Raw genomic sequence first — 22,955 nt, 5'->3', positions numbered from 1 at the left:
AACAGGCGTCAAGTCTCGTTCTACATGTTAAGTGTTGATGTTGATCAGGGACCCCTTGTAAAGCGCTTTGAGCATGTTTAGTGGATATTGCGCTATATAAAAGCTCAAGTATTTTGTTTTTTTTTATTATCGAAGACAATGTGGACGTTAAGATTTCCTGTTTGTCAACAAAACACGATAACTCAGATAGCTAGAGGCGTGGTGACGTGCACCAATATGCAGGTCTGACAACCCAATTCGTTATGGGCTCAATTTTTGTAATGGAAATCTCAAGAAATAAAATGGTGCAAAATATTGACCATTACATCAATGTTCAACTAGGCCCATAATTAGGTTTGTGTGCCAAAACAAGGATGTATATTTGCACTCGTCGGACACTGGTATTAGAAAAGAATATTTTTTCTATTTCTCTTTGTAAATTTAAAAAAGGAAAAAGACAAATCGTGGAGTTAAAAATTTTATTTAGATAAAAACTTAAACATATACAATAATTGCACTTAAAACCTGCTGTATGAGCTACGGTATAAAGTTAAAAGATAAAGGGCATTGAGGGAACATAATATATTATTTTCTGTGACATAAAAATATTGTTTTTAAAAGTGCTAAAGTTATATTTTAAAAAACATGTAATAAGATGTGCAGTAAGCACCATTGTCATCAAAAAGGAAAACCCATCGGAAAAATACCACCTCTACGTCTACCGCCAGCAGCATTGGAATTCTCGTCATTGCTTTCAGCAGCAGCAGCAGCACCATTTCCATTACCTGCACCATAATTTTGATTGCCAACATTCCTACCATTACCCGCACCATAATTTTGATTGCCAACATTCCTACCATTACCCGCACCATAATTTTGATTGCCAACATTCCTACTATTACCTGCACCATAATTTTGATTGCCAACATTCCTACCATTACCTGCACCATAATTTTGATTGCCAACATTCCTAGGATTACCTGCACCATAATTTTGATTGCCAACATTCCTACCATTACCTGCACCATAATTTTGATTGCCAACATTCCTAGGATTACCTGCACCATAATTTTGATTGCCAACATTCCTACCATTACCTGCACCATAATTTGGATTGCCAACATTCCTAGGATTACCTGCACCATAATTTGGATTGCCAACATTCCTAGGATTACCTGCACCATAATTTGGATTGCCAACATTCCTAGGATTACCTGCACCATAATTTGGATTGCCAACATTCCTAGGATTACCTGCACCATAATTTGGATTGCCAACATTCCTACCATTACCTGCACCATAATTTGGATTGCCAACATTCCTACCATTACCTGCACCATAATTTGGATTGCCAACATTCCTAGGATTACCTGCACCATAATTTGGATTGCCAACATTCCTAGGATTACCTGCACCATAATTTGGATTGCCAACATTCCTACCATTACCTGCACCATAATTTGGATTGCCAACATTCCTACCATTACCTGCACCATAATTTTGATTGCCAACATTCCCACCATTACCTGCACCATAATTTTGATTGCCAAAACCACCAGCATTACCATAACCAGCACCATAATTTTGATTGCCAAAACCACCAGCATTACCATAACCAGCACCATAATTTTGATTGCCAAAACCACCAGCATTACCATAACCAGCACCATAATTTTGATTGCCAAAACCACCAGCATTACCGTAACCAGCACCATAATTTTGATTGCTAAAACCAGCACCATAATTTTGATTGCCATAACCAGCACCATAATTTTGATTGCCAAAACCACCACCATTACCATAACCAGCACCATAATTTTGATTGCCAAAACCACCACCATTGCCGTAACGAGGACCATAAATTTGGCCAAAACCACCACCATTACCGTAACCAGCACCATAATTTCGATTGCCAAAACCACAAACATAACCGTAATCACCACCATAATTATGAATACCAAAATAACGACGATTAAAGTCACGAGCACGATAATTCTGATTGCCAAAACCACCGGCATTGCCGTAACCAGCACCATAATTTCGATTGGCAAAACCACAAACATAACCGTAATCACCACCATAATTCGGAATACCAAAAAAACGACGATTACGGTTACCAGCACCATCATTTTGATTGCCAGCGTTAACGTGTCTTGCTTCCGCCCCCGTGTCGAAATGAACCCCGTACTTTGCCAACACCCTCACAGCGAGGCTCTCGATCGCCTCCTTGATGTTTATGTTGTCCTTGGCGCTCATCTCGACGAAATTGTGAATTCCCTTGCTGCCTACCCAGTCTTGAGCTGTAGACAATACAAATATAAAGTTATAAAATATGAGTTGTTTTTTTTTAAAATTATACGTGTTTCCCATAGCGCTATATCAACTAATCATGCTCAAGGCGCTTTACAGGGGGGCCCTAGCAACACAACATTTAACATGTAGAACGTGACATGACACCTGTTTAGCGATATTACAATTTTTTCCCCGACAGAGACACGCTGTTAACGGCCAGGTACTCATTTTACTGTCTAGTGCAGTGAGATTGTGAGGAAAGAGCCTTTTCCAAGGACTCAACTATGCATCGCTTAGAGCGGGATTCGAACCAGGACCTGCCGATCCAAAGGCGAGTGTCATACCACTAGACCACAGCCGCACAGTTAGGCCATATCAGGGCCGGTAAAAGGGAAGAACATTTATAGATTTACAATCAAAGCACAGAATGGAAAGTACGACAAAGTAACTGCTTCGAATTGGGACCAGAAGTATTTTCCAAGAATACAGCGGAATCCTGATAATACAAACGCCACCTGTCTGAGCAGAAAGATTGGTTGGCTTTAACCTTTTGTGCCCTTGCAGTACTCAGTAGTACCAGTTACTTTAAAGCACGGTAACTGTAATAAGGTTGACTCCATCAATGGAATATACTGATATAAAAAAACGTTTGGGACCAACAAGAAGTCTTGACTTGATTTGAAATCTCCTAGTCTCATATAGGCACAGGATCCCAAGAAGATAACTGATACTGATACACTCGAGTGTGTACAAATATATATATATATATATATATATATATATATATATATATATATATATATATATATATATATATATATATATATATATATACAGGGGCGTGGGAATATTGGTTGATTTGGTGCCTGCCATCCATCTTTTAAATATGGAATACAGCATTTTAAAAAAATAAAACAGAAATGGTATTTACAAATACAGCATGTTTTAAGTCATTTTCTTTTGATTCTGGCACCACCTTATACTGTAACCATGCCACGCCATTGTATATACGGTAGTAGTACACAACAGAAGTGATTTACAGGGGGAAAATATCATCTCCCAAAACTATAACTTATTTGACTTTCCTCAGAACCAAGGACTTCGGCGAGGCCGACAAAACCCAAGAAATCTCATTCCAAAACAGATCGAAAACAAGTTGGAAAACATATCCAGGGGATAGAAGATGCATTTAGTTTTAGTGACCTCCCTATCTATTTTGGGGGACAAAGGGCCTCTTTCAATTCAACGAAAACCCTCAAGTCATAATGGCCAATGTATAACCAAAAGGGTTCATGAAGAGGCAACAAGAAGGACCTCCCCCCTTTACGAAATGTCCCACTAGAAACAAGTTTTACGGCGATGCAAAATTTTAAGACCATTTCAGTTCGCCTCCCCGTACAAGCACCTACCAATGTATGGAAACAGTCGTAGAATCTGGTTAGAATCAGTACCTGGCTTGAGTAGTGACTGATATTTTAAGGATGCAAGAACAAAAAAGGTAGAAAAAGCAACAGGGGGTGGGGGGGGGGGGGGGGGGGGGTTGTGTTATTTGTTAAGGTGGTGCCCAAAAGAAACCGAATTTATTTTCGTTTTATTTTTTAACTGAAGTTTTTTTTTTTCTAATCGTGCCAGCTATTACTATGCTGTGGTGATCACGGCTCGCTACTGCTAAGGGGGAAGGGGAGAATAGACAAGATCTATAGAAGTGCTTTGTACAAATGTCAGTATTTAGACATCAATTGAACCAGAGTCAGCGGTACCCGTGTACTAGTACATACTGCATACCCATATTAGACGGGACCCGTATCGGGTTGGAGTCTGTCTTGTTTCCAACGAGGAGGCAGCAATCAGGCGATATATCGGTGTTGTTATTCTCAATTCTCGTAATCCATCCGTTGAGGCTGATGAAACTGCGCGGTTCCGTTACGTCATAAACCATCATAATGGCACGTGGGTGATTCCTCAAATCGCTAACAGTTTGTTCTGTAACCCTGAAAAAAAAAATTAAAAGCACATTTTTATGTTTATGACGTAATATTGACGTTAGTCTGAAAACTCAAATTGTTATTATTGATAAACTCTCAAGTTATCAAAATATTGTCCATTGAATAACGCGAATCAAGGCCATAATTGACCGTTCGAGCCTAAGTATTAGCTAATTGTAATTATATCCTGTCATTTGGCTCTCGTCTATATTTTCAGTCAACGAAAAGGCCTGGCCTGAGAAAGAAAAATAAACACGTCCTTTCTGTAAAAAGATCTTGGCGTCAGAAAGGACGGGCTCAATTTTTTTTTGTCTGCCGTCTATCTGGGTTTTTAAGAAATGTAATTCATGTTAAGTTTTTTTTTTGACTGAAGAAGGGTTTTGAGCCCGAAAAGTTCCGTGTTTGACGTTCTTTTGTTTGTGTTTTGAAGCCGTAATATTCATTTTTGTTTGTTACTTTATATCGAAAGACAAATGAAAATGATATTTACTCGTGCGTCCCAGAGCCATCCACGAACGACAACGTTACTTCTCTCCCTCCGATTCGAATCGTTTTGGGGGTGGTTCGAAGATCTCCATCCCCTCTATTTTCATATCTCTCAACTTCTTCAAAAATGCCTTGAACGTAACGGTTCATGATGGCAGTTTTCCCAACTCCCGAGTTTCCTACCAAAATGAGGACGACACCCGGACGGTATCTCAGGTCCGAACGGCGCCTCTGGTCCTCGTTTCCATCGTGTGGTGCCGCCCCTGCTTCATCCATCTGAAATAAAAGTTGAATGAGACGCAACTGTTACAATAATATGCACATAATATGAGGGGAAAAAACCAGTCAAGATTAATAAGGCCCCCTGACCCCTGACCCGTGTTCTCGGGCATTAAATGGATATCAACATTACTTAGTACGATTTGGAAAGGACAATCGACCATTGAAAAGTAATTTCCGCCTGTCCACCGCAACTAGCAGACCCAGCTCCTCAAACACTACTGGTTGGCATATTAATCCTGTTTTCATGGTTTTCTTCCTTTTCTTCCTCCTCCTCCTCCTCCTCCTGATAACAAAACGACTCAACCAGACGAAGTATTATCATTAATGTACATTTAAAAAAAAAAACAAAAAAAAAAAAAAAAAACAAACAAACAAACAAACAAACAAACAAAAAACAAAATCAAATAAAAAAAATATTGCTTTGAAGCTCGAGTACAGCTTTGACTTTGATACAGGCATGTAGGTTGTTCCATTAAAAGAAAACTATTTAAAAGGTTTTACGGCGCTTGCAACAAACACATTTAGGTCATATCAGCGCTAGTAAAAAGGAAGTGGGATAGTCAAAATTTCTAGAATTACAATTAAATCACCCAAGGAAAATTAAGACGAACGGTAATTGGTTCAAACTTTTTTTTCTCATCTCACCTACCTTGACTCCCTCCCTCGCCGCATATCTCAAACGACAACGGTCGTCCAGCAAGCGATCCCCATATGTTTGAGTTGATGCCCCCCCCCCCCCCCCCACACACACACACAATAAGGAAAAAATCCCCTCTTTATGTGGTGTGAAACTACGGAAGTCCTCCCCTAATTTCTATATTCTGATCATTTTGACTCGTAACTCAAATTTGATTTAATTGGTTCATTCCGAGAAAACACCACTTTGACGTGATGGGACACATTTTAAGAGACAGAAAGGTTGTGAACTGGGGTGTACATATTTGCAGGTCTGATAACCGGACACAATTATGGGCTCGTTTTAACGTTGTAAAGGGGAATATATTTGCGTTGATTTGATAGTATTTCCATTACAACAATGAGACTAAAACTTTCGCTTATCAAAACTGCAAACAAGTACACATCTTTATGGGCTCATTGTTTTGTAATGTAAATTATATTCTCGAACAAACGCAAAATATTGTCCACTACAACAATGTCATATCAAGCCCGCAAATTGCGTTGGGCTATCAGGGCTGCCAATAGATAGAATGCGCTTGGCCAAGGAGTTCACAACATTGCCATCCGGAAGTATAACGGACCAACACACAAACTCTGTGTAACCATGAACTTTTATAGTCTGGTTAATACAGTTTGGTGAGAACAACTCACAAACGCGGATGGCAAAAACAATAACAAAGGCCTGAGTGACGTCATCTGCATACTATCTATATGTCCACATCAGTGTGAACCGCCCGCTGAAGATTCCACAGCCCGAAGGGCCGTCAGTCGTCAACGCACCCTTCCTCCCCGCAGGAAGTGGATTTCCACTAGTAATCGCATAGAGCGTGGTGACACATTGGAAATGCGCGTTCAATGTTTGTTATTTATTTATTTACTTGTTTTTTTTGTTTTGTTTTTAAGGGTTTTACGGCGCTTGCAACACATTTAGGTTATATCAGCGCCAGTAAAAAGGAAGAAAATGGGGTAGTAAAAAGTTCTAGAATTACAATTAAAGCATCCAAGAAAAAGTAAGACAAAGGGGAACTGGGAATAAATAGGGATCAGATGTAGATTCCAAGAGCATACCTTCAATGTACTTAGTTTGAGATCACCAATAAGTCTCATCCGGACACAAGCACGGCCCCCACTAAGAGGAACACACTCAAATGCTTACATTATAAATTATAACATATATAATAATACATAACAGAGAGATGATTTACAAGGAAAAAAAATATCATCTCCCAAAACAATAACTATGCATTTGACTGTCTTCCTCCCAGCCAGGACCCGACCAGGGCCAGGACAAAACCAAGCAATCTCATTCCAAGACAAAGACAGAATGCAAGTTGGAAAACAATATAGGGGGATAGAAGACACAATACGTACCTCCCTGCCCACTATGGGAGGTAGGAACATTTATTTATTTGAATATGGGCATTAGATTCGACCTCCTCGCAACGTGCATTTCCTCAAAACGTAATAATAATAATAATAATAATAATAATAATAATAATAATAATAATAATAATAATAATAATATTAATATTAATATTAATATTAATATTAATATTAATATTAATAATAATAATAATAATAATAATAATAATAATAATAATAATAATAATAATAATAATAATAATAATAATAATAATAATGATAATAATAATAAATTAATAATAATGATAATGTTTAAAAACTTGAGCTTTTATATAGCCCAATTTCCACTAAACGTGCTCAAAGCGCTTTACAAGCGGTCACTAACCAACAGCAACACTTAGATATTGCAATTTTTTTCCGGACAAAGACAACGCTGTTAACGACTAGGTACTTATTTTACACCTGAGTGCGGTGAGAGAATGTGAGTAAAGAGCCTTTTCCAAGGACTCAACTATGCGCCGATCGAGGGACGAACCCAGGACCTACCGATCCGAAAGCGAGTGTCATACCACTAGACCACATGATAACAATAATAATAATAATAATAATAATGATAATAATAATAATAATAATAATAATAATAATAATAATAATAATATGGTTTTATATCGCGCCTTTCCCCGTATATCAACAAGCTCAAAGCGCTTAACATTAACGTGGCTACTTTCACTCAAACACACAACCACTCAAACATGCGATATGAAACAAAGCAATATAATTCTACTATATGCTACATATTAAAAAGAAGCGTTTTAGGGTGTTTTTAAAAGAATTCTGCATCATCACTGTCGTCGTGTGGGTTTCAGTTTCAACCGGATGCCAAAAAAGGAGTCTTGGGAAACATTCCGTAAGGTCCTCGTGGTAACGAAACCGGCTCAAAATGCTACTAGTCCGAATTAACCCCCTCCCTCCCTCTTCAAATAACTAAAAACGTGCAGTTATAGAAAAACAAAAAACAAAACAAAACAGGGTAAGCAGCGTTTTGAAGCAGCTCCTTTATCTCGAGGACCATAACTTTTATAAACGGAAAAGCCTTCCGGTGTCTGTCAGAAAGTTAAAATAAGAAAAGTAGATTATTTCCCTCCTCAAAACATTTAACTCCTATTTATTTCAGACTACAAATTCAGTGTTAGCAACCCGAGACAATACTGTTATGAGCTACGTGCCCGTATTTGCAGGTCTGACAACCGCGAGTGCAATTATGGGCCAGATTTAACATTGTAATGGAGAATATTTCTCGGTATTTCCATTACAACAATGAGCCCATAACCAATTGGGTTAAGACTTGCAAATAAGTCCACGTTGGTTTTGAGGCGATGGGTGAGATTTAGAGAATATTACCCTAATTATACAAGTTCGTGTTAGACTAAAGCTTTGCACCTTTTTTTGTTTGTTTGTTGCTTTAGGTCTCTTCCAACACAATTGAGGTTATATGAGAGACCGCTGAAACAAAAAAAAAAACAAGCAATCTAACAAAAATAGTACAAATGTAAATCAAAATCATAACCTAAAGATATCATAAGCTAAATTATAAATAACCAAGAACAGGCAGAAGATTTACAGAAAAAAAATATCCCCTGTCAAAAATACAATCACAAAGAAGCAGGATAGGCTAGTAAAGAGAAGAAGAAACGACATCACTATCGGATCGTACACCCATGCGAACATCATAGGTATATGATTCAAGGGTGATGCTCCCATCCAACCACCCGCGCTTTGCACCTTCTACTGTGTGTTCTGAAAATCGGGGTGGAACTCCATATAAAACGGTGGTACTAACCAAGATGGCCGTAAACTTTCGCTCGACTGAAAATATTATAACCACGAAAATAATGAAAACGCGTCGTTTTGGTGGCTTAACGGAGGTCTATTTGCTTCTTTATTTAAATAAGTAAAACTAATTCAAGACGAGCAATTAAAGTTAATAGTTATTGAAGTGGTGCCTGTATATGGAATTCCTCCCTTTTTTCATTTGGATAATATCACTAACTCCACGTGAGCAAGTCTGTATAATATTTATTATTAATCGTTGAAGTGGCGCCTGTATGTGGAATTTCACCCCAGTTGTGAACGAGACTCCCGACCGTTCCAACCCACCAAATTAAAGATTAATTGTAGACGCTAGATTTGCCTATTTAATATTAACCAGTTTCTTAAGATAAATAAAACTTAACTCCTTGTGAGTAACTCAGTATATTTTCCATAAGTCATTGAAGTGGCGCATGTACCTATGTGGAATTTCGACAACAGTTTTAAAAAAAACCCCGTCAACTTACTGTTGAGATTAGTTGTGGTTTCACCCTGTGTTGCGACAATGTAGACTGTAGACAGTATGTCCCTCTGCTGATACAGTTTCTTGTGAAGTGATGGTCAAATCGTTGTGTCATGACATGGCCACAAAAGGGCTACACACGACACATCCATCGCTCACCAAAGGCGTGCCAGTTGTGAGTATTTATCACAATTTTGTTTTAACACAGCTGTGGTTGAAATCGCTTTTTTGTTAGACTTTATTGATGTTTGCGCTTTGCCAAAAATAGCACATTTGCCAGTCGGAAATAACGTACCAACACACACAATTATGTGTAACCATGAACGCTTAACACACAAAACTGTGTCTATCCATGATGGTTTATAGTCCAGTTAATACAGTTCAGTGTGCATTACTCATAAACGCGGATGGCAAAAAACAATAACAAAGGCCTGAGTGACGTCATCTTCGAACTATCTATAACATAACATAACATATGGAAAAGGGCCAAATAGGATAAACTTCCTTGAATGGGCTTAATATTAAATTGATTGAAAGATTACAATAAGGATACACGTGGTACAGCTAGTATAACAACTAAAATGTACTCATGTATGTGTGATGTTCAAACATATATCTTTAACCTTGACATGCAAGGCACACACACACACACACACACACACACGCACACACACAAAACACTCATACATCCATACATATAGAAGATAACCTAATAAGGTAACAATGCATGATATTTACATACAAGATTGAAAGCCATGTCAACAGCAGTGCAAACAAGCATCATTCGTCATATATAAATCTCCCATCATATCATTCCCTATCTACTAACACCTTGAAATAATCCATAGCTTTTGCATTCTTTGTTTCAAATTTCAAATTGCTCCATTTCTGGACAATACGAATACAGAACCAGTTTTGTCTTATGTTTGTCTTGCATCTAGTGACAAAAATCTTAAACTTGTCCCCTCTAGTAAAAGTAATGTTAGAATATGCAAAAAAATCAGAAAAGTCTATCCCATCCAGACCATGTACCAATCTATCAACCTGAATTAAATCCCCACGTTTCCTTCTATATTTCAAACTTGGTAAGTCAAGAAATTCTAACTTCTCCTTATAGATAGTATGCAGATGACGTCACTCAGGCCTTTGTTATTGTTTTTGCCATCCGCGTTTGTGAGTTGTTCTCACTAAACTGTATTAACCAGACTATAAAAGTTCATGGTTACACAGAGTTTGTGTGTTGGTCCGTTATACTTCCGGATGGCAATGTTGTGAACTCCTTGGCCAAGCGCATACTATCTATAGATAGTATGCAGATGACGTCACTCAGGCCTTTGTTATTGTTTTTGCCATCCGCGTTTGTGAGTTGTTCTCACTAAACTGTATTAACCAGACTATAAAAGTTCATGGTTACACAGAGTTTGTGTGTTGGTCCGTTATACTTCCGGATGGCAATGTTGTGAACTCCTTGGCCAAGCGCATTCTATCTATAAGATAAATACTGTATGGCATAAATCTTTTTGGTAGCTCTCCTCTGGACACTTTCAATACTAACAGATTGTCTTATAGATAGAACGAAGATGACGTCACTCATGTCTTTGTTATTGTTTTTTGCCATCCACGTTTATGAGTACTTTTCACTAAACTGTGTGAACCAGACTATATAATGTCATGGTTACACAGAGTTCTGTGTGTTGGTCCGTTATACTTCCGGATGGCAACGTTGTGAGCTTCTTAGCCAAGCGCATACTATCTATAGAGTCTGATGAATACAGATTAGTGAGAACTACTCATAAAAATGGCTCGCTAAAACAACAACAACAAAAAAGACCCGAGTGACATCAACTTCACTATCTATAGATAGTATGCAGATGACGTCACTCAGGCCTTTGTTATTGGTTTTGCCATCCGCGTTTGTGAGTTGTTCTCACTAAACTGTATTAACCAGACTATAAAGCAGTAAAGTTAGGTGCCCAAAACGTAAACAAAGGTCGAGAAGCACGTGGCAAACCACATGTTCCTGTCTTGACAGCTCACGTTCCAATGTAAATAATAGAAAAAAATAACCTTTAAAATTTGGCTGTTAGGTGGCAAAAGAAACGCATATTCATAAATACTCGATCATGCATCAAATAATGTCTAGATATGGATATTTTATGGAACAAAAGGTAAAATTTTCTAAAATTTATCAAAAGTTACAGTCTATCTATTTTTAGACCAGAGCAAATTATTGCGCTGGTGTGAACAAAACGAGAATTATTCGGAGCCTGATTTTCATAATAATTTAGCCTTATATTATTATTTCTGCAACTGTTAGATTTTATGTAAACATATTTTCAATACTGAAAGTGTATTGCCTACAACTCAAACTACAAAATTGGGAGACCTATATTGTGCGTAAATTGTTCCGGTCCCTAACGGAAATCACTAGCAACTTGTTATTGTTTACGTTTGGGGCACCTAACTTTACTGCTCTATAAAAGTTCATGGTTACACAGAGTTTGTGTGTTGGTCCGTTATACTTCCGGATGGCAATGTTGTGAACTCCTTGGCCAAGCGCATTCTATCTATAGAATGAATGAATTCGAGATGAGATCGGTCAGTTCTTCGTTGTTTTTAGACAGCAAGTTAGATGAATAGTTCTCACTGAATTCTCTCCGAAAACATAATGTTGTGTGCTGGTGCGATCAATTTGGCGGTCAGCAATGGCGAATATTTTATTTATACTAATACTAATACATTTCCTGTCGATTTGATACTCTGCGCTGAGCCACATTCACCAGCTGGACATAACGTACCAACACACAAAACTATGTGTAACCTTAAACGTTTATAAATAAAACGAAGTCTTTGTTATTGTTTTTTTTTTTTTGTTGTTTTTATTTTGCCATCCATGTTTATGAGTAATTCTCACTCAGCGGTATTATCCATACTCTAAACGCTCAAGGTTACACATAGTTTTATATGTTGGTCCGTTATATTCCTGGATGGCAATGTTGTGAGTTTCATAGCTAAGCACACAGCATCTATAGATAGTATGCGCTTGGCTAAGAAGCTCATAACATTGCCATCCGGAAGTGTAACGGACCAACACACAAAACTGTGTGTATTCATGAACGTTTATAGTCAGGTTAATACAGTTCAGTGAGCATTATTCACAAACGCGGATGGCAAAAAACAATAACAAAGACCTGAGTGATGTCATCTTCGAACTATCTATAGTCTAAATAATACAATTTAGTGAGAGCTACTCATAAAAACGGTTGACTAAAAACAATAACGACATCTTCAACGAGTTCTAACTTCAGTTGGGTGATTACGTCTCATTAAATTCACTCTAAATTTGAATGTTACGCACACCATCAATAGATAGTGTGCGCTTGGCAAAGAAACTAACAACATTGCAATAAGCGACTATAAAAAATAACTCTGCAACAGCTTTGATCCATGAAACAAATCATGAATTATTTCCCTTTGACCGTAATACTAAATTTTAGTCCTTTAATTTTTATTTTATCTTAAGATGGACCAACATCTGTTGCCTCTTAACTTTGAAGTAACAAACATACCAACAATAAAATAAGATAAAATAAAATAATAATAATAAAAAAATAAAGAGTAAAAATTTAAGAGGGGAGACATGCTGAAGAGCAGACAAACTGGCGGACCAAGACACAAACATCGGAGAGACACGTTGAAAGCGAAAATAGAAATCGGAAATTTTCGATTTATTCTTCGGAAATACCCGCTGCATAAAATGACTAAACTCACAACTCACTGGACAAAATTCGACCGACTCTTAGAAACTGGACTAACAAAAGAGGCTAAGGAAATAGGATGGGAGTTGCAAGTTGCGATATGATGAAGCAAGATATTCAATACTTGTTGACTTTAGACTATTGACATATCAGTGCAAGGTAAGGGGCTTAAAACGTTTAGAATTTAGAAATGTAGTATGTATACAAAACATAACACAATAAGTTAATAAGTCAATAAGTTATAAGTTTCAATAAGGTTTAGATATTTATTTATTTACAAAAAACAAACAAACAAAAAACGCTCTCTCTTCTTCAGTCAGTCTTCACCGTACTCATACTAATAATAATCTTGTCATTCATCCTGTTGACTGTTGAGACAAATGAAAGACTTCCAAACTGTTTTGTTTTGTGCTGGCATGAGCTGGAAAGTTGGTTGAATTTAGGGCAATCTGATGCTTATACTTATTGGCTTATTGGGGACTTTCATGAAGAAGTGGTCCTGGCAGAATGACACAGTCTTGTCCAGCAACATGCTGGCAACACTGGATTATAATGATTTATTTTCTTGCTGTTTTTCCTCATTGGGTTAATAAACTGAATTTTTTTTTTTTTTTTTTTTTTTTTTTTTTTTTTGTTTTTTGTTTAAAAGGATTTTTATGGGTGAGGGTGGGAGAGGGGCAAGACTATTCTAAAAAAAAAAACACACACACATACAAAAACTTGAGCTTTTATATAGAGTGATATCCATTAAACGTGCTCAAAGCACAAAGCAAGGGGTCCCTAACCAACAGCAAACAACATATCTAGGACGAGACTTGGTGCCTGTTTACTGTTAGGCAATATTACAATTTTTCGGACAGAGACAATACTGTTAACAGCCAGGTACTCATTTTACACCTGAGTACGGTGAGAGAATGTGAGTAAAGAGCATTTTCCAGGGACTGAACTATGCGTTGCTTTGGACTCGAATCCAGGACCTTCTGATTCAAAGGGAGAGTGTCATGTCACAAGACCACTTAGCCGTAAATTACAAATTATAAAACATATCTGCCTGGAAAATATAGCTAATTTGTTATTGCATTGAATTGTTCATTATACTTGTCAGAAGTATCCATGCAAAAAGTCTTTGGGACCTTGGTCTAAATTCTAAGTATAGTATAATGATCACTTATAATCAAGGTCACCAATTTTCCGTATTTTTACGGAATTCAGTATATTATAAATCTTCAGTATATTTTCCAATTACCTTCCAAACTGACAAAATAAGTTCATAATGTCTTTTTTACTGGAGTGCAGTGCTCAGATAGGGATCGGTCAATGCGTTGTGAAAGTTCAGTAAATATTTGCTGCCTGATTTGGCAACCCTGTATGATAAGCTTTGATTCTCTCCTCCCCGTTTTCTTGGCATATATATATATAATGCAATATCCACTTAACATGTTCAGTGCGCTTTACAAACAATGGCAGTTTCAAATTTGGGGGTTCCTGATAGATCAATTGCTAGAGCACGTAATTCACACAAAAATGGACCGAGATCGATCCCGGTTGTAGTTGAGATTTTTTTCCAACCCCTCTGTCCACCCAGCAGTAAATGGGTAGCTGGGTCTATTAGATCTGACAGAAAGTACTTTGCAATAGATGAGCGTCCTATCCAAAGGGTAGCAAGCAATTGCTATTGTCCATTTCACACAATAGAAACCGGGATAAACTCCGACTCCATGGGCCTTATGGCTCTTAAGGACTACTACAGTTTCAAATTTAATCCTATACAGGTAGGGTTCGACTATTCTCTAGCTAATAAATATTACTACTATCAGATCTTAGCTTTGTTTCTGTGGAAGATCAATTACAGCATTGCTACAGGCTTTGTTAAAACGAATCAGTTAAATGAGGTCTTCAATGACAACAAAACCAACCAAAAACTGACATAAATTCGCAATTAGCATACGAAACCCACTGCGTCAATCTGATATTATGTCATGAGGAATTTTGAAAAAACTTGAAAAAAAATAGAGATTTCATATAGATCAATATCCACTAAACATGCTCAAAGTGATTTACAAAGAGTCCCTGACCAACAGCAACATGTAGAACGAAAAATGACACCTGTTAGGGCAATATTACATTTTTTTCCAACAGAGACAACACTATTAACGGCCAAGTATTTATTTTACACCTGAGTACGATGAGAGAATGTGAGTAAAGAGCCTTCTCCAAGGACTCAACTATGTGCTGAGCGAGGCTCAAAACCCAAGACCTTCTGTTCCGAAAGCGAGAGTCATACCACAAGACAACATAGCCGCAAATATATTTATAAAAGTTGAAAAGATTTAAGTTTATTGACAAAGTGCGGGAATTAATATTTTTTCTTTGCATTAAGGAAACCCTGCAATCAGTCTTCTAATGGAAGAATTTACTTTGTCTCCAATTTTATACTTTGGCCTTTACATTCGTTTTGCATAAGGTAAACTCTGACATAAATGACGATCCTTGACAAGGTGGGTTTTCCTATCGTCACTCTATCTCATCTCTATCTCATCTTTTTCATCCCTGATGCAAGCAGCTAATTTGGCTAATTTTATTGTAAGGAAAGATATTCAATGTGACATTAAGCCTTCTCAGCATTTCTCCCCTTCTTATTTTGGTAAAGTCAGTCGTAGAAGACAGATTCTTTTGATCATTTCATTTGTCTCCTTTATGACAACATCATTATATCATGATCTCACAATGCTTTCGAGTTCAAATCCTCAGTCCTTGAACTAAAAATAACAAACTTGAGCTGTTATATAGAGCAATATCCACTAAACATGCCCCAAGCGCTTTACAAAGGGACCCTTACCAATTGCAACATGTAACACGTAGAACGAGGCATGGCGCCTGTCAGGTGATATTACAATTTTTTCCGACAGATACAATGCTGTTAATGACCAGTTACTGATTTTACACCTGAGAACGGAAAGAGAATGTGAGTAAAGAGCCTTTTCTAAAGACTCAACTATGCGCCAAGTAAGGCTAAACCCAGGACCATCCAATCTGAAAGCGAGTGACATACCACAAGACCACATAGCTGCATGATTAGTCATTGATGATAGTAGTGCCAAAATTTTGAATTCGATCTTCAGAGGGAGCTTGGGTAGGCATGAGCTTTACAGCTGGATAGGTTTTATGTCAAAAAAGAAAAACAGAAATAAAAAAAACAAACAAACAAAAAAAATATTTAAAAAATAAAAATAAAACCACTAAAAACAAAAGAAAAATGAAAACAAATTGCCTTGCATGGTGTGTAGATAAATGTGCTAATATGGTTAGGGTGTCGTTTTTGAAGCAGTAATGATAGAATGGTACCATTAGTTCATGGTGATGATGATGATGATGATGATAATAATAATAATGATAATAATATTAGTAATAATAATAATAATGATAATAATAGTAATGATGATAATATAATAATAATAATAATAATAATAATAATAATAATAATAATAATAATAATAATAATAATCATAATCATAATCATAAATAATAATAATAATAATAATAATAATAATAATAATAATAATAATAATAATAATAATAATAATAATAATACTAATGATTAATAATAATAATAATAAAAATAATAAAAATAATAATAATAATAATAATAATAATAATAATAATAATAATAATAATAATAATAATAATAATAATGATGATGATGATGATGATGATGATGATGATGATGATGATGATAATAATAATAAAAGTAATAATAATAGTAATGATGATTATAATGATGATAATAATATTTATGATAATGATTGTTATTAATAATAATGGTATTAATAATGCTATACAGCACGTAGATATTTGAGTTGTCTACTTATTTACTGTCATTATCATCGTATTTCATACTGTGGTAATCGACTCCGCCTACTTAAATTTTGATAACGAGTAAGACAAAGAAGAGAAAAAAACAAGCTATTGGTATCGACTACGTGAAATGATTGTTAAAAAATGAAAAATACTAATGGTTACCGATGTAGCCACTTGTCACTACTTTCTAGTGCTGGGTCGAGTTTGAAACGATCAAATCGAGCGGGTTTTCGATCGAGTCCTCTAAAATCGAGCGGGTTTCGGGCGGGTTTCGAGTCAGTGACGTCATCGAGCAGTGATTCGTTTGAAAAAAAAAAACACGAGCAACTCGTTTGCCACAGGAAACTTCACATACCCCTCCCTCTCTTATGTCTGTGGCTGGCTTGACTGCAGCTGGTTATGATGGGGGCTGCCAGATGGCCAAGTTCAAAATTGGTTACTAAGAAACGCTTTTCTATTATTATTCATTTTTAAAAAAAAATCTTTTATTTAAAAAAAATGAAAAGATAAGTTTATCCAACTGTAGTCGATTGTTTTGTTAATCAAAACCAATGAGTTTTTCAAGGGAGTCAGAATGCTTGTGGTGTTTGGCATTTGGGGTCTATTTGACTACTTGGGCAAGAAGAAATCTGGCTGTCTGGCAGCCTTGATTATGATCGTTCGTCGCATCACACACACATACACACACACACACACACACAAACACACACACACACACACGCCATCAAACAGTTGTTGATGGTGAAGGGTTGAGCCCCCCCCCCCCCCCTCCCACCACCATCATCCCGCTGTCACCTTAACATTTCATATTTATGTCGCGCCAAAAGTTGTCGGCCGCCCCCACCTCCCATAATTTGTCACTGGTCGTCATCGCCTCTTGTGTGTGCGGGAAAGGTTGTGCCTTTCATTTTATTATTTAAAAAATAAATGAACAAGAATGGTGTGTTTTTATTAGGTAGGTAGATAATAATAATATTTAGCAGGTTCCACACCCAGACACACACGGATTGCCCGGACACGATGATAACGATGCCGACGACAATGGATGACGATGATGATGATGATGATGATTATCGTGTTTCTGTTTAAAAAATGAAATACTTTAGCAGGTTCCACCCCCACCCCCAACACGGATAAACCGGACCCGAAGATGATGATTGTGGTTTTTCTGGCTGTTACGGCTGTGATGAGGATGATGATAATGATGATGATGATGACGATGGCGCAGATGGTGATTATTTGTTCGGTCGCTCAGTGGTACGGTGTCTCTTGTCAGAAAATCAAGCCTTGTCAATGGCCGGATGAGTGACAGTGATTGTTGAAAATTGTGATCCAGACGTTAAGTCCGTGTGTAAGGCACTTGACTCAGGTGTGAATGTATTCTTATCTTATAAGCAATGACGGGTATTGTAAAGAGCTTTAATATAAAAAGACTCCAAACAGCGATCGGTACCTACTGTACGAAATGGATGTATGGTCGATATGGCGTGCCGGAGGAATAAATTAAATTAAATATTGTGAAGTTCATTGAGCATGGTAAATCCTTGGAAATGCGCTTTGAACTAATACACCTGCTAGACAACTCCGATTCCAATATAAACGACTGATTAATATTCCCATATATAAACTATAGTTAGCTGAAAATCTTTCTTTGTCGGGACTCCAAAAGTATGGAACGAATTAGACAAAGAAATCAAAGGGTCTTTTAGGAGCACTGATTGATTTTAGATTGATTATTACATTGAAATGTGTTGATTATTATTTTATCCATTATTATTAGGGTGGTGGTGGTGGTGGTGGTGATGATGATGATCCCGCTGATATGATGGTGATGATAAATAAATTAAACATAATTCCCTTTATTCATCCCATAGGGGAGATTCGTCTTTCGGGTCTATTCTAAGGGAAGACTGGAATAACCCAAGCGATAGCCGCAGTGCAGCGCCGCAAATTTAGTTAGGGCAAGGTGACTTGCTCAAGACCACTCAGCGGCGGGTGATCGAACTCGGTACCTTTCGGGTGCCAACCAAAGACCGTACCGCTGCCCCTGATGATGATGATGATGATGATGATGATGATGATGATGATGATGATGATGATGGGAACTAACAAAGAATACACAGGCATCTAAAATTGAAACATTCCATATTCAAAGCTAATGTTTTACTTTAAAAAATTGAGCTTTACAATATCCACTAAATGTGATCAAAGCGCTTTGTAAAGGGGTCCCCGGTCAACAGCAACATTTAATATGTAGGACGGGACATGCCGCCTGTTAGGCGATATTACAATTTTTCAGACAAAGACAACGCTCTTAACGGCCAGGTACTCATTTTACACCTGAGTACGGTGAGAGAATGTGAGTAAAGAGCCTTGTCCAAAGACTCAACTATGCACCGAGCGCGAGGCTCGAACCCAGGACTTTCCGATCCCAAAGCGGGTGTCATACCACTAGACCATTATAATGCACTAGACCCATGGTCGACTAGAGTACTACCTATAGTTACGTCATGACTAGACCACATAGCCGCACTACTGTAGGAGTGTTCATTGATAGATGGATGCGTGTGTGTCATAGAAATAGCCTTAGTGTGTGTGTGTGTGTGTGTGTGTATGTGTGTGTGTGTGTGATAGTCAAACTTTAGTAGGTTTAATGAAGTCTTGTCACACACGCGTGATACACCTATACGAATTTCCCTGCCACTGCCACCCAGACACACTAACATCTGACAAGGAGTGAGGGCTGTGGAAGAACCACAGACTACCGTGTGCAAACATTGGCGATTGGTATCGGATGGCAAACTGTGATCGTTTGAATTTGAAATGATTCGAAACACTCGTTACCCTCCGCTCGCTCGAATCCTGATCGTCTCAAGCTCGTCTCACGTGTCAAGATCGTCTCAAGCTCACAACCCGCCTGATCGTTTTACGATCGAGTGATCGTTTTACTAACTCGCTCTTCCGGCATTGAGATCGAGCACTGACTCGTGGCTTGGCGCTCGGTCGTCGATCGAGTAAAAGCGATCAAATAACCCAACACTACTACTTTCGTTTTTAACAAATTTTAATAGAAACATCCGTCCAAGGATCCAAAATGCTTTCAATTTTAATTCCTGGAAATTGAAATTTTAAGTACAGTTCGCCCCCCACCCCACTCCTTACATTTTAAAAAGGTGACGTCAACCGTGGAGAAAAAGATTAGATTAGCACGTTAGGGTAAATATTCTTAGAAACTGGCATTCGAGTTTGTTTTGTTGAGCCTGGGCCGCCGGAGAAGTAGAATACCTGGACTTGGACCTTGCCTTATTAGCCTTGTCCTGCCTAATCTCACTGGTTCGGTCTCAGTGGAAGGCGTTTTGATTTCTTCTTGTTCGATTATTTTAGGCTTCATGTACGGTCATACCAGATCCAGTATGTTAAAGTAGTCGGTGATGGTTAGTGGTGGTGGTGGGATATGTTTCTGACTTTTTATTAAGGTACTTTGGTTAAAAAAAAACACAATTCAAATAGTGACTGATGTAGGTTTCAATTAAATCAAACAGACGTATTTGAATTCTTCAGAAGAGAAGATATAATAATTTAAAATAAGGCTGAAAATATATAAGACTAAAGAGTCGTGGTAGTTCTATTTGCCTTTGTTATTAACTGACAGATTCTGTTGTGTTGCATTCCCATTTCATTAGTGACCACCTTTTTGATTTCAAAATTGGTTTGAATGTGGCCGCTGACATGTGACTAAGGATTTTTCTTGGATGAATTTAAGGAATGGGTGATAAAATTTTGTCCTGAATTGAATTTCATTACGTTAAGGTCATTAAATTACGTGCAATAACAAGAATTTTGATTTGCTAATTTCTGACTTTAATTGTCCGAAGTTAAATTCTACCCTGTTTAATTCCAACCCAAAGGGATACAGTGTTGCTCAGTCGTAGTCTTTGCTTCCTACCCGAAAGGTACCCAGTTCGATCAATCGTTGATCTCAGACTAAGTACACTGATAGTGTGCTCTTGGAATCACATCTGTTCCCTATTTAAACCATTCCCCTTTGACATACTTTTTCTTGTGTGCTTTCAATTATAAATCTATAATTATTTGACTATTTCTTTTTCTTCCTTTTCTGACTCTGAAATGACCAAAATGTGTCGCAAGTGCTGTAAAACCCTTAAAAACAAACAACAAGATTGCACTAGGCAAGGCATGAAATTAGGAAAGGTTTCCTAAAGTTATTGGTTATTAAACTAACATATTGTTGTTTAACGTTATTTCATTATTATTTTGGATTGAAGATTGGCTTTTATTTTTCTATTGATTTAAAACTAAGTAAATATTGAATGTTGTTTGACTAAAAAAAAAAAGAGAGAGAGAGAATTAGACAAACTCAAACTGAAAATGAAACTTCAAAACTTTGTTTATTTCAGACATTAGATATATAAAAAGATGGCTTCAGGTAAACAGAAACGAACAAACATATTTGGAAGATCGGGCGCCAATAAAAACATGGCTGACCAAGACAGAGATTCGGACTCCACTGTCAGCGAGGATGAGAAAGAATCTGCAGAAAGACTGTTGAATTTGAAGCTGGCCTCCCAACCAAAGTCGAAAGTCTTCACCAACTCCACAAAAAGCCAGAGTGCCTTGACATCTCCTAAGAAAACTAAAAAACAGGAAGTCGTCAAACAGCAGCAGCAGCAGCATCATCAGCCTCAACAAGCAAAGAGTGAGAGGCCATCATCAGCTGACACGGCAGTTAGAGGGAAACAGAACACGGTATGTATGTGGAATATTGGTCACTATTTTTACTCGTAGACTAGAGGTTATACAAAGAAATTGGGAAGGGAGGGGAGGAAGGGTAGCTATGGCATGGTATTTCCATTGTCGGCATCTTATTTCCTATATGTTCTTGAGCAAGAAATGTCGCCCCTTTTGCTCACTTTGCAGGGTTGCACAGCTTCTGGGATCTGGGTTGTCTGTCTTTTTCTAAGATAGACCCTTTGGTTTTCAAGATAGACGTTTTTTTTCCAAGATACACCTAGGATGAATGAAGTGAATTGTAAAAAAAAAAAAAAAATTAATAGAATAAAAAGAAGAAAATGGTGGTCTGCATTGATTGAATAGCTTGATTTTGACTAACTTTATTTTTTGAATGCCTTGATATTACAAGTATTTGGGTTTATAAACATTCACTATTAATAATGTAGATATCATGTCTTTAAATTGGCTGATCACAGGTTGTTGTTGTTTTCTGCACTGTAACATTTAACATATAGGAAAACATGTAGATATATTTATATCAACATTATTAAACATTAAATGTTTTTTTTTTCCTTTTCAAAAACCTACCAAGGTATCTTTTATTTTTTACTTTTTAAATTGAATTTCATTGGTCTGTCTGAGTGAGTTGGTTGAAATTCATCCATTGATTTGATCAGTGACATTTTTGTCAAATCACTATCGTTTTTGTTTTTCTATGGTAAAGGTTCGATTTGTTATAATATTTTATTTTATTTATTCATTTACTTTTTAAAATTCTATTTTTTGATTGATTTCTTTCTTTCTTTTTTCTTCTTATCAAGTTTTTTTTCTTTATTAGTTGAAAATTTTAGTAATAGTTGATGTAAGGATTGGCCTGATCAAAACCAGTCAATAAATCAAAAGATGACCCAGTGCTGAGCTCATTTGTTCTCGTGTCATTTCAACCAATTTGCTCAGTTCATGCCTGCTTCATAATCTTTTCTTTGTGTTGTTTGAAATGAAATATGAGAAAGGAAAAAACAAAACAAACAAAGACTGTTTCATAATTGAAAGTCTTGTGGTTTGTCTCCAATTGAAATTTTATATGGAATTGACATAAGGATACATTGGCAGTCCTGATAGCTTTGTTGATACAGCACTTGCTTCAAATGCCAAGGAGATGAGATCCATTCTGGGTGAAGTTAAGTTATA

General features: G+C 37.0%; 2 protein-coding genes across 4 annotated transcripts in view; one reads left to right on the top strand and one right to left on the bottom strand.

The window, feature by feature from the left end:
- Nucleotides 1-444: 444 nt before the first annotated feature.
- Nucleotides 445-9,547, bottom strand: LOC144972272 (uncharacterized). 3 transcript variants are annotated; one of them, XM_078913347.1, is made up of 4 exons: nt 9,401-9,547; nt 4,747-5,018; nt 4,057-4,262; nt 445-2,279 (listed from the first exon to the last, which is right to left on the bottom strand). In XM_078913347.1, the coding sequence occupies exons 1-4, from the start codon at nt 9,509-9,511 to the stop codon at nt 658-660; spliced, it is 2,211 nt and encodes a 736-aa protein (XP_078769473.1). In that variant the 5' UTR covers nt 9,512-9,547; the 3' UTR covers nt 445-657. The 3 variants fall into 3 exon arrangements, with proteins under 3 accessions (XP_078769473.1, XP_078769475.1, XP_078769474.1); XM_078913349.1 differs by having other exon boundaries at nt 4,926-5,018; nt 9,401-9,489; XM_078913348.1 differs by lacking the exon at nt 9,401-9,547 and adding an exon at nt 8,505-8,567.
- A 3,628-nt stretch (nt 9,548-13,175) lies between these two features.
- LOC144973840 (3'-5' exoribonuclease HELZ2-like) overlaps nt 13,176-22,955 on the top strand; it is a 72,957-nt gene continuing 63,177 nt past the window's right edge. The window contains exons 1-2 of the mRNA XM_078916732.1: nt 13,176-13,313; nt 21,431-21,779. Of these exons, the coding sequence (XP_078772858.1) occupies nt 21,450-21,779 (330 nt within the window). The 5' untranslated portion in view covers nt 13,176-13,313; nt 21,431-21,449. The remainder of the gene's footprint in view (nt 13,314-21,430; nt 21,780-22,955) is intronic.

Source organism: Berghia stephanieae, chromosome 5, assembly GCF_034508935.2.
Source record: "Berghia stephanieae isolate SIO BIC M18660-M18661 chromosome 5, UCSD_Bste_1.3, whole genome shotgun sequence".
NCBI classification, from domain to species: Eukaryota; Metazoa; Mollusca; class Gastropoda; order Nudibranchia; family Aeolidiidae; genus Berghia; species Berghia stephanieae.
This window is presented reverse-complemented; position numbering and strand designations above follow the sequence as displayed.